General features: G+C 47.9%; 1 protein-coding gene across 1 annotated transcript in view; it reads left to right on the forward strand.

Annotated features, from left to right (window-relative positions):
- si:dkey-21a6.5 (multiple epidermal growth factor-like domains protein 9) overlaps positions 1-12125 on the forward strand; it is a 33913-nt gene that overhangs the window by 14357 nt on the left and 7431 nt on the right. Inside the window, exons 4-5 of the mRNA XM_062040578.1 lie at positions 11651-11739; positions 11818-11881. Coding sequence (XP_061896562.1) covers positions 11651-11739; positions 11818-11881 — 153 coding nt within the window. The remainder of the gene's footprint in view (positions 1-11650; positions 11740-11817; positions 11882-12125) is intronic.

Consider the following 12125-nt stretch of genomic DNA (forward strand, 5'->3'; position numbering starts at 1 on the left):
AAGAATGGAGGCTTGAGCAGCCGCAGACGGGCTGAGGGCAGGTCTGCCATCCTCGGCACCACTGGCTTCCCTCTCCACTTCATGCAACCAGTGCAAGCTCTCTGATACTTTTTGATAGCCTGCCTCCCTCGCAGAACCCAGTAGTAGCGCCTCATCTCTGCAAACACCCTATCAGGTCCAGGGTGGTGTAGCTGAGCATCCATCTCTTTAATGAGGAGTGTGGTGACTGCATGACGGGGATCCAGCAGTATTGGGTGAGTGTCAGTGGGGATAGAGCTCTCTAAACGGCGCAGGCGTCCTCCAACCCGTATAAGACCCAATGTCGGGTCTAATTCTGGGGCGAGCGTACTCAGCCTGCTGCTGGGTGGCACAGGCTTGCCGGCTCTGAGGCATCTGATTTCTTCAGAGAAGCAGTCTGTTTGGCTGGTTTTGAGCAGGTGGACTTCAGCATCTCTTAGGTCACACAGGGGTGAAGCAGGGTCGGCTGCCGCCCCATGAAGAGACTGTTGCGTGGCCTTGACCAACTCTCTCCAGCTGCTGAACCGGGTGAGATCTGGTATCTTGGGTGGTGAGCTGGTCTGTGTGAGAGCACAAAAAACACTGTGTTTTAACTCACCACGGTCCTCTGGCTCTGTGATGCTAGGACAGGATGGCCATTCATCCGGTGGACGGCAAAGGAATGCTGGTCCCAGGATCCAACGATTTGGCGCAACCAGCTCAGCTAACATCTTGCCACGGGTGAGATCGTCGGCCGGATTGTTAGCTGTATCCACATACCTCCAGGTGTGTGAGGCAGTCAGCTCCTGGATCTCAGAAACCCTTGTTCCCACGAAAACCTTGAACCTGCACGACTGAGATGTCAGCCAGGTGAGAACTGTTGTGGAGTCAGTGGGAACAAGGGTTCTGAGCATCCAGGAAGATGGACTGCAATACACATGGACCTGGTGATGTGGATACAGCTGCTCCTGTCCGCGCGGCACAGATCTCCACCGTGGCAGTGTCTAGCTGGCTGGTTTGCCGCCTAATCGTTGGCCATCACATGAGACATAGACATGTCCTTCTTGCGGTCACGGATGAATGCCATCTGTCCTAGCATCACAAGAGTCACAGAAGACGTGGAGAGTATACTCTGTGGTGTCGGTAGCAAGCTCCAATGGTGCATAGGTCCGAGGGATGGAGATGTTGGCCAGCTCGGGGAGTTCTCTCTCCCAGCTGGACCAGGCCTGGAGGATGTCAGGCGGGAGATTCGGGTCGTCCCAGCTCCTCTTCTTTGCCCACAGTCTCTGGACGAGAATCTTGGCTCGTGTAGTGTACGGGATAATGATCCCGATCGGATCATACTGGCGGGCGAGTACCTTATAGATGTACCGCATAGTAGGGGTCTCACTCTCTGGGGGCTTTGGCTTGAAACCAAGCCGATCAGTTGGACAATACCACCGCAGACCAAGGGCTGGCTCCTGTGGATCGTTGCATTTCTCGGCCAGCCACAGCTCTGTGCTTTCAGATCGGGCACTGGAAGGCAAGTGGGAGACAACACATGAGAAGTTACTTGCCCACTGTCGAATCTCAAATCCTCCTGAGGCCAGACATTGTCGCATCTTGTCCACCAGGAGCTTGGCTGACTCAGTCGTTGACAGGCTCTGCAGACAGTTGTCCACGTAGAAAGACTGTTCGATGGACTGCAGGATGTCTTCATTTCCTGCAGCACATTCTTTTACATGTTTTTGCAGGGCAAATGTTGCACAACACGGGCTGCTTGTGGTACCAAATGGCAAGACCTGCCATTGGTATACGTCAGGCTGTTTCTCCCTTTGCAGGTTTCTCCAAACAAACCTCAGCAACGGCTGGTCCTCCGGTAGCAGCCGAACTTGGTGGAACATGGCTCGGATATCTCCACTGATGGCGACAGCGTGCTGGCGGAACCGCAGGAGGACCCCGATGAGAGATGGGCCGAGGGTTGGACCTGGGAGAAGCTGCTCATTGAGAGAGAGACCACCATGATTAAAGGAGCAGTCAAAGACAAGGCGATGTTTGCCATTATGATGGACGAGGTGATGAGGTATGAACCATGACTCTCTGGAGCTGTTTCCCTCTCCCTCCTGGAGCTTTGTGACACACCCACCATCTATAAGCTTCTGGATCTCTGCTTCATATATTTTAGCTTTGACAGTGTCTTTAAGCAGTCGTCTCTCTGTACTGCGTAGCTTTGGCATCACTGCTTCAACATCTGCTTTTAGTGGTGGTGCACCTTTTATCCGGAGCAGGGGTGTAGTGTAGCGAAGTGTGTCACCAACCTTCACTCTCTTAGTGCGTGCTTCCAAGACGCTCACCGCTTCCTGGTCCAGGCGAGACCGCACTGCTAGCCGCTCGCTACGGAATGGGAGCACATCAAGCTGCCAGAGGCGTTCGACTTGTTGGTAGATGTCATCTGGTGTAGGCTTGAAGGCGGTGTAGTAGCATGATGCAGCGGGGGACTGGGAACCATCTGGGCCTTGAAGCGTCCAGCCGAGTGCTGTATGGATAGCTACGGGTCCTCCCTTTGGGCCAAACCTCACAGGTTCTGTAGCAGTGATCAGGTGAGTGTAATCTGCACCAAGGAGCAGCAGTGGTTGCACCTTATTGAAGCTCTGCAGTTGTAATCCTCTCAGGTGATGGTAGCGTCTCTGGAGCGCTGCTATTGGATAGGATTGCTCTGTCAGGGTGAGTCGACCTGCTGTGTAGGCCCTCTCAACCAAATGCTGCTGTGATGGTGATGCTGGAGAAGCTACATGAAAGTCAACTGATGCTCCAGTGAGGTGAACCACATCCTGACGAACAGTCCGCAAGGTGAGGGACTCTGCTCTGCCCCTGAGCTTCAGGTCTCGAACTGCAGCTGGGAGTATTATGGTGCGTTCAGCTCCATCATCGAGGATTGCATAGGTCTGCAGTGATCTGGTCCCATGACTGATAATGATTGGCACCACCTTGAGGTATACTTTCCCTCCCTGCATCGAGTTAGCCGCTGAGGTGCAGTCTTTGGGTGTGATGAGGAAGATTTGGGGGCCCGGCCTGGTGATGTCATGCAGCACTCTCAGGTGGATCTCCTGACACTCACTGCAAGGTTTCTTTAATGTGCAGCTCTCTTCATCGTGGTTAGTACGGCCACAGTTACGACAGCGCTTTCCGCCTGCTATCCACTTCTCAATTTCCTGTGTTGAGCATTGAATAATGTCTGGACACTGCGACAAGTAGTGCTCTGTACTCTTGCAGAAGAGACACATCCTTTTAAACTTTTGTTGCCTAGCTGCTGGCCGAGTCGTTTCGGCTGATTTGGGCTGGTCTGCGCCGTGATACACAGAAACAGGCCGAGTCCGAGGCCGGGGAGAAGGAACAGGTCTGTCTCGATTGGCAGGCGGTGCTCCTTCAGCTCGATGGCGCTGTGCCATTTTTGCGGACAGTCTCTGAGCTTCTGCCTTCACCTTGAGCCACTCTGCGAGGTCTCTGAGGTTGTATGGATTTAGGCTGCTGGTGCTGAGGCGCCCCTGAACCTGCAGATGCTCCACAAAATTGTCTCTCATGTGTCTAGGGAGTTTGCTAAGTAGCCGGTCAACATGGCCAGTAGACATCACTTCCATCCCATTAGGCCCTTCCAATGAGGTTAGCATTCCCACTAGCAAGTCAACGTTGAGGGCGAAGCTCTGGAAGGCTTTGGGGTCTCCTGATTTGACATCAGGAGAGTTCAGGATGGCTGCAATCTCACTTTGTGCCAACTGATGTGGCTGCCCGTACTGTCTCTGCAAGGCCTGCATGGCGGCGGTGTAGGGCTGTACATAATGTCTGTGTGACTGAGCTATTAGCTTAGCTTCATCCAGGATCAAGTGTTCCATAAGCACACGGTATTTGTAATGTTCAGAAAGTTCAGTGTGTGGATTGAGCAGGTGATCTAACGCCATTTTTAAATCAGCAAACTCTCTCTCACTGTCATGCACCAACTTAGGCAGTTCAGGTATTGGAACAGGCTGTCTGGGGGACTGGGTAGTGTAAGGTACCTGTAGTGGCGTATACTGAGACTGGGGACTGTACTGAACCTGTTGAGTTGATGGGGGCTGTTGCAGAGTGAAACCAGCAGGGGGAGACACCAGTTGATATGCTGGCTGAGTTGATGGCGGATACACAGGCTGGTAGAGTTGCAGCTGTTGGTTCTGCGTTAGCAGTGGTGACTGGTGTAATTGCTGTGTAGCGATGGTTGATGGAGGCTGATAGACCGTCCCCAGGGGAGTGGCAGCGCTGTAGGGCGATGGATTGATAACTGGCGGAGTGCCAGCCGCAACAGGTAGCTGTGGTGCAGAATATGGCGCTGTTGCTATCTGTGGGGGTTGATAAGCTGGTTGTGCAAACAGTGGAGCGTGTTGCTGCACGGGCTGTGCAGACGGGAGTGGGGTGTATTGCCACACTGGCTGTGCGGACGGGAGTGGGGTGTATTGCTGCACTGGCGCTGGATTTACTGGTGTTGTCTGCATGGGCAGGTATTGCAGTTGTGCAGCTGGTGGCACTCTGTCCTGTACATTGTTAATCATCACTGTGGTAGGCTGGTTAGACAGGTAGCCTGATGTAACTGATGTCTGTGGGCTGGCATAACTCGCTACTTGTGAGGCTTGAGGTGTAGGCTGCAGCATAGAAACATTCAGCGTAGTGAGGGGAGGCGGTGCCCATGCAGATGTCACAGTTGAAGGCAGAGACTGCGTCAGGGTGTAGTTCTCCTGTCTACCACCTGGTGTAGGAGTCTTTGCTGCTTGAAGCTCTAGTGTTGTAGAGATGGTATGTGGCAGTGTAGACAGGTGTGGCTCATGCTGAAGCAGCCTAGATGATCCAAGATGGAGGCTGGATGGCTGTGACAGAGGGGTGCTGTGAACTACTGGACAGTTTAGCCAGGGTGATTGATATGTTGGGACGCTCATATTGAGATTAGCTGGTGGCCGTAGGACAGGAGAACCCTGCCTGCTTTGATAGCTCCGCCTCGCGGGCGCCGCCGATGGTTGGCTCATATGGCGTGTTAGCTGGCTGGGCAAGTCTCTAGCATGTATCGCCATGTTCCACTCGCTCACCTTGTCGGCCGCTCCCGCCGAAAATGGACGATCGGGGATAGCGTGCGCTCCGTGCGGCTGGTCCTCCATGCACACAGACTCGGTCTGTAGGCTGAGTGACTGCAGCCGCTGGGCGCCGACGCTCTCTCCTCGGTCCTCCGCGCGGGCACCGTGAGGAATGAGGGACTGTGGGAGGCTAACCTGGTAGCCTTCTAGACGAGTTGGAAGCTGTCGCTGTCTTGCTCCGAGTGCGCCGCCGTCTGTCGCTGTTGTTAGCGCTGCGTCCATTTCTCCGTCGCGAGTGAAGATAATCCGGCTCGAAGGACCAATATTAAAGAACTATATGCTTAAACTGATGTTGTTGTTGTTGTGCTGGGACTCTTCACCCGTGAGCGTACTCCGGTTAGGGAATAAGGACACCGTTTTACTTTTTAACTTCTTCTTTATATATTGCTTTGTAGCAGCAGCAGCTAAGCACACTCTCACGTACACACACTGTTCAACACATTGCCCGAAGGACCCCGGAAAAGTAAACATAGCTGCCCGGTAAACTGCCTGACTCAAAACAGACGTAACTTAAAGGTGCATGACTACAATAATAGCTTGTTTACGTCAACAATAATATAGTCAATTATATTCAACAATTATCATATTAAATAGGGAACTTTCTCTTACTCTTCTGACAAAGGGAATTTATAACAATATATATATATATATATATATATATATATATATATATATATATATATATATATATATATATATATATATATACACACATACATATACTGTATATATATATATAATATATATATATATATATATATATATATATATATATATATATATATATATATATATATACATATGAAAACTATGTTAGCTAATTTTAACACAGTCATATAAAATACTTGATTAGTTTATATGACATTATTCTACATATTTTTGGGTGATAATAGTTTAGTTTGACGGTCAAAAAGACATTCTTTACTTGGCCTATCGGGCAGTTACTTCATTTATTATTGAGCCTACAAACATGGACCGAGATATAAAATTGTGTTGATTGTGTTCGATAAATTTAGGTATTACAAATAAATATTTAATTTTTGTTAGATTACACATGATTGATATGGTTGATTTACCATGAAATTGGAAAGATATGTTGTAATCGTGAAAAATACATGACAGAATAACCACCTAGCCCAATGAGTATAGGTTGCCAAATGTACCAATCACACTTTTCTATACGATATATTTGGATTATTTAGCTCACTTTTCTCACATTTATAGTACTTTTTTCACCTTTACAAATTTTTTTCACATTTAGCTCAATTTCTTCACATTTGAGGTAAAAATTAAATGGTGAATCCAAATGTTATATCTAAATGTAAATGTTACATCTAAATCTAAATGTTAAATCTGAATGTCAAATATACATGTTAAATATAAATGTTGACTATAAATGTTTAATTTTAAAGAATTAATTTTAAATACAAAAATCTAAATCATTAATGCATGATATAAATATAATATTTAGAATATTTAATTATAAATGAATATAAAAAAATTTAAATATAACTTTTAAATATAAATGGAAAATGTTGAATATAAATATGTTAAATCCAAATGCTGAATCCAAATTTCAAAACTAAGTGTTGAGTTTAAATGTTAAATCTAATTATAAATGCCATCCATCCATCCATCTTCTTCCGCTTATCAGAGGTTGGGTCGCGGGGGCAGCAGCCTAAGCAGGGAAGCCCAGACTTTCCTCTCCCCAGCCACTTCGTCCAGCTCTTCCCGGGGGATCCCGAGGCGTTCCCAGGCCAGCTGGGAGACATAGTCTTCCCAACATGTCCTGGGTCTTCCCCGTGGCCTCCTACCGGTTGGACGTACCTTAAACACCTCCCTAGGGAGGCGTTCGGGTGGCATCCTGACCAGATGCCCGAACCACCTCATCTGGCTCCTCTCGATGTGGAGGATCAACGATTTTACTTTGAGCTCCCCCCGGATGGCAGAGCTTCTCACCCTATCTCTAAGGGAGAGCCCCGCCACCTGGCGGAGGAAACTCATTTCGGCCGCTTGCACCCGTGATCTTGTCCTTTCGGTCATAACCCAAAGCTCATGACCATAGGTGAGGATGGGAACGTAGATCAACCGGTTAATTGAGAGCTTTGCCTTCCGGCTCAGCTCCTTCTTCACTACAACGGATCGATACAGCGTCTGCAATACTGAAGACGCTGCACCGATCCGCCTGTCGATCTCACGATCCACTCTTCCCTCACTCGTGAACAAGACTCCGAGGTACTTGAACTCCTCCACTTGGGGCAGGGTCTCCTCCCCAACCCAGAGATGGCACTCCACTCTTTTCTGGGCAAGAACCATGGACTCGGACTTGGAGGTGCTGATTCTCATCCCAGTCGCTTCAGACTCGGCTGCGAACCAATCCAGTGAGAGCTGAAGATCCTGGTCAGATGAAGCCATCAGGACCACATCATCTGCAAAAAGCAGAGACCTAATCCTGCAGCCACCAAACCGGATCCCCTCAACGCCTTGACTGCGCCTAGAAATTCTGTCCATAAAAGTTATGAACATAATCGGTGACAAAGGGCAGCCTTGGCGGAGTCCAACCCTCACTGGAAACGTGTCCGACTTAGTGCCGGCAATGCGGACCAAGCTCTGACACTGATCGTACAGGGAGCGGACCGCCACAATCAGACAGTCCGATACCCCATACTCTCTGAGCACTCCCCACAGGACTTCCCGAGGGACACGGTCGAATGCCTTCTCCAAGTCCACAAAGCACATGTAGACTGGTTGGGCAAACTCCCATGCACCCTCAAGGACCCTGCCGAGAGTATAGAGCTAGTCCACAGTTCCACGACCAGGACGAAAACCACACTGTTCCTCCTGAATCCGAGGTTCGACTATCCGGCGTAGCCTCCTCTCCAGTACACATGAATAGACCTTACCGGGAAGGCTGAGGAGTGTGATCCCACGATAGTTGGAACACACCCTCCGGTTCCCCTTCTTAAAGAAAGGAACCCCCACCGTAGTCTGCCAATCCAGATGTACCGCCCCCGATGTCCACGCGATGCTGCAGAGTCTTGTCAACCAAGACAGCCCCATGGCATCCAGAGCCTTAAGGAACTCCGGGCGGATCTCATCCACCCCCGGGGCCTTGCTACCGAGGAGATTTTTAACTACCTCAGCAACCTCAGCCCCAGAAATAGGATAGATTCCCCAGGCACTGCTTCCTCATAGGAAGACATGTTGGTTGGATTGAGGAGGTCTTCGAAGTATTCCCTTCACCGATCCACAACATCCGCAGTCGAGGTCAGCAGAACACCATTTTCCCCATACACGGTGTTGACAGTGCACTGCTTCCCCTTCCTGAGGCGGCGGATGGTGGTCCAGAATCGCTTCGAAGCCGTCCGGAAGTCGTTTTCCATGGCTTCCCCGAACTCCTCCCATGTCCAAGTTTTTGCCTCCACGACCGCTGAAGCCGCACACTGCTTGGCCTGTCGGTACCTGTCCGCTGCCTCCGGATCCTATGAGCCAAAAGAACCCAATAGGACTCTTTCTTCAGCTTGACGGCATCCCTCACCGCTGGTATCCACCAACGGGTTCTAGGATTACCGCCACAACAGGCATCAACTACCTAGCGGCCACAGCTCCAATCAGCCGCCTCGACAATAGAGGTGCGGAACATGGTCCACTCGGACTCAATGTCCAGCACCTCCCTCGTGACATGTTCAAAGTTTTTCCGAAGGTGGGAATTGAAACTCTCTCTGATAGGATACTCTGCCAGACGTTCCCAGCAGACCCTCACAATGCGTTTAGGTCTGCCAGGTCTGTCCGGCATCCTCCCCCACCATCGCAGCCAACTCACCACTAGGTGGTGATCGATAGAAAGCTCCGCCCCTCTCTTCAACCGAGTGTCCAAAACATGAGGCCGCAATCAATCAATCAATCAATGTTTATTTATATAGCCCTAAATCACAAGTGTCTCAAAGGGCTGTACAAGCCACAACGACATCCTCGGTACAGAGCCCACATACGGGCAAGGAAAACTCACCCCAGTGGGACGTCAATGTGAATGACTATGAGAAACCTTGGAGAGGACCGCATATGTGGGTAACCCCCCCCCCCCCCTCTAGGGGAGACCGAAAGCAATGGATGTCGAGTGGGTCTGACATAATATTGTGAAAGTCCAACACATCAGCGAAAGTCCAGTCCATGGTGGGGCCAGCAGGAACCATCCCGAGCGGAGACGGGTCAGCAGCGTAGAGATGTCCACATCCGATGAACAGGCTAGCGGTCCACCCCGGAGCAGAGTAGAAAAGAAAAGAAAAGAAACGGCAGATCAACTGGTCTAAAAAGGGAGTCTATTTAAAGGCTAGAGTATACAAATGAGTTTTAAGATGAGACTTAAATGCTTCTACTGAGGTAGCATCTCTAACTTTTACCAAATCTGATGACACAACTACAAAGGCGATCATGGAACTGCGGCCTAGGTTGTCCTGGTGCCAAGTGCACATATGGACACCCTTATGTTTGAACATGGTGTTTGTTATGGACAATCTGTGACGAGCACAAAAGTCCAATAACAAAACACCACTCGGGTTCAGATCCGGGCGGCCATTCTTCCCAATCACGCCTCTCCAGGTTTCACTGTCGTTGCCAACATGAGCGTTGAAGTCCCCCAGTAGGACAAGGGAATCACCCGAGGGAGCACTTTCCAGTAGTGGTGAGCCCATTGGAGGGGGGACCCACGTTGCCTCTTTGGGCTGTGCCCGGCCTGGCCCCATGGGGACAGGCCCGGCCACCAGGCGCTCGCCATCGTTATAATATAATTATAAATGTTACATTTTAAATCTAAATGTTAATCTAATTAAGTGTTAAATCTAAATCTAAATGTTAAATTTAAAACTAAATATTATTAAATATTATTGTTGAATGTAAATGTAAATGTTAAGTATGAATATACTGTAAATGTTAAGTATGAATGGTAAATATTTACCTAAATGTTAAACCTAAATGTCTCGCAAAGCGTAAAGCCGAATATTTAAACAATGAGCAGATACCCACTGTGCCTTTCAGCGTGTAAAGACAAGCCCACATATCTGACTGCGAGATATGGAAGTGGATGTGCATTCAGGAGAAAGAATGAAGATGGAAGATGGAAAAGCAACACATATGAGACTGTAGCATTTATATTTATATTTAACATGTAGATTTAATAATCATATTGAATATTTTGATTTAACTTTAAGATGTAATATGTAGATTCACCATTATTATTCACCATTTCATTCCTAACTCAAATGTGAAGAAAATTAGCTTGATGTGAGAAAAGTAATAAGATTGTGAGAACAGTGATAAAATTGTGATCTAATTTTTACATTCGGCACCCCATAAAACAGTACTATATGACTCATAGGTTGTAATGCATTGCTGTTGTTCCCAGTGTTGGGACTAACACGTTACAAAGTAACGCGTTACTGTAACGCCGTTAGTTTCGGCGGTAACTAGTAATCTAACGCGTTATTTTTTATATTCAGTAACTCAGTTACCGTTACTACATGATGCGTTACTGCGTTATTTTACGTTATTTTTATGTAGTATTGGCTAGAAACTGAAGATCTGAGTGTGTTTTGTGGCAGCGCTGCGGTGGAAAAGAAAGGGCGTACGTGCTTTCTGTGGGTGGGGGCGGGGGGGGGGGAATCCCATACCGTAGTTGAGGAGCGCAGGGGAGACGTTCCTTCGGGGCTAACAACCTTCACTTTACCCGGAAGTGGTCTTTACAGCTGAGGGTGAATGACGAGGCCGGCGGTTTGTTGCAACTTTGTGACTTTATTGCACGCAGCTATCCACCAAGCTAGAGAGAGCACCTGCAAGCACTCACTGTCGCCGGTCCCTCACTTCTCTCGCCCACTCACTCACTGACGTCCCTCACCCACACGCTGTCATATCTTAAAGGGCCACACACACACACACACGCACACACATAAACGCTACTATCATAACAACTAACAAGACATCAAGGCGAAGCCAAGAGTCGATTTTTTTAACAAGGAGAAATTCTCAATACTTTTCTTTTGTCGAGCACAAAGAAAATAACATTTTAGTTAAATGTAAGTTGTGTCTTGGATCAAAGATCCTATCTACTTCAAGTTCAAGTTAAAGTGCCATTATGTTGCAGCTATTTAAAATAGTTGTGTCAATTTGTTCTGGCCAGAAACAAATTGGCCTTTGAAACATATCTTTGTCTTTGTGTGTTGTATGTAGACCACATTGCTTAGCAGAGTTCAGTGATGTAAATGCATGTCAAGTTGATCAACACATTGTATTATTCTCCAGTGCAATAACAGTACTGAAATGAAGGCTGAAGGGCATTAATGGGAGCTTTTAAAAAAGAAAAGAAAAAAAGAAGTAACTAAATAGTTACTTTTCAAAGTAACACATTACTTTTTGGTGTAAGTAACTGAGTTAGTAACTGAGTTACTTTTGAAATGAAGTAACTAGTAACTATAACTCATTACTGGTTTTCAGTAACTAACCCAACACTGGTTGTTCCTGTTGTACAGTTTCACTGGAAGTCCATTGTGTCTTCCCTGCCTTCCTGGGTCCTTTAACAACAACACTGGAGCAGACCGATGTTCAAGTTGCTCCCCAGGTGGGATTTTTGATCCAAAAGTGTATTCCAATGTTTTAAAATGCAGTTTTGTGCTAGCTGTAATTGTACCCCTTTTAGGTTTCTTCTCATCACTGCACAGTTCCACTTCCTGTTCACCGTGTGCACAAGGGAGTTTTTGCAAGTAGGTTGCCGATCCTAATGTCGCTGCCTTTTAAAATGTAAAAATGAGTGTGAAGATCGGCCTCAGTGCTTCACAGTTAAGAGCATCACATGCTTTCAATATGCAGTGATGGGCAGTAACAATCTACATGTAGCTAAGCTACGTAGCTTAACTACATTTTCCAGTAGCTTGGCGGTAGCCTAGCTACTTTTTTAACTAGTAGCTTGTTCTTTAGCTTAGCTACTTTTACACCCATGTAACTAGG

This window comes from Entelurus aequoreus, linkage group LG03 (assembly GCF_033978785.1).
Source record: "Entelurus aequoreus isolate RoL-2023_Sb linkage group LG03, RoL_Eaeq_v1.1, whole genome shotgun sequence".
Taxonomy (NCBI): domain Eukaryota; kingdom Metazoa; phylum Chordata; class Actinopteri; order Syngnathiformes; family Syngnathidae; genus Entelurus; species Entelurus aequoreus.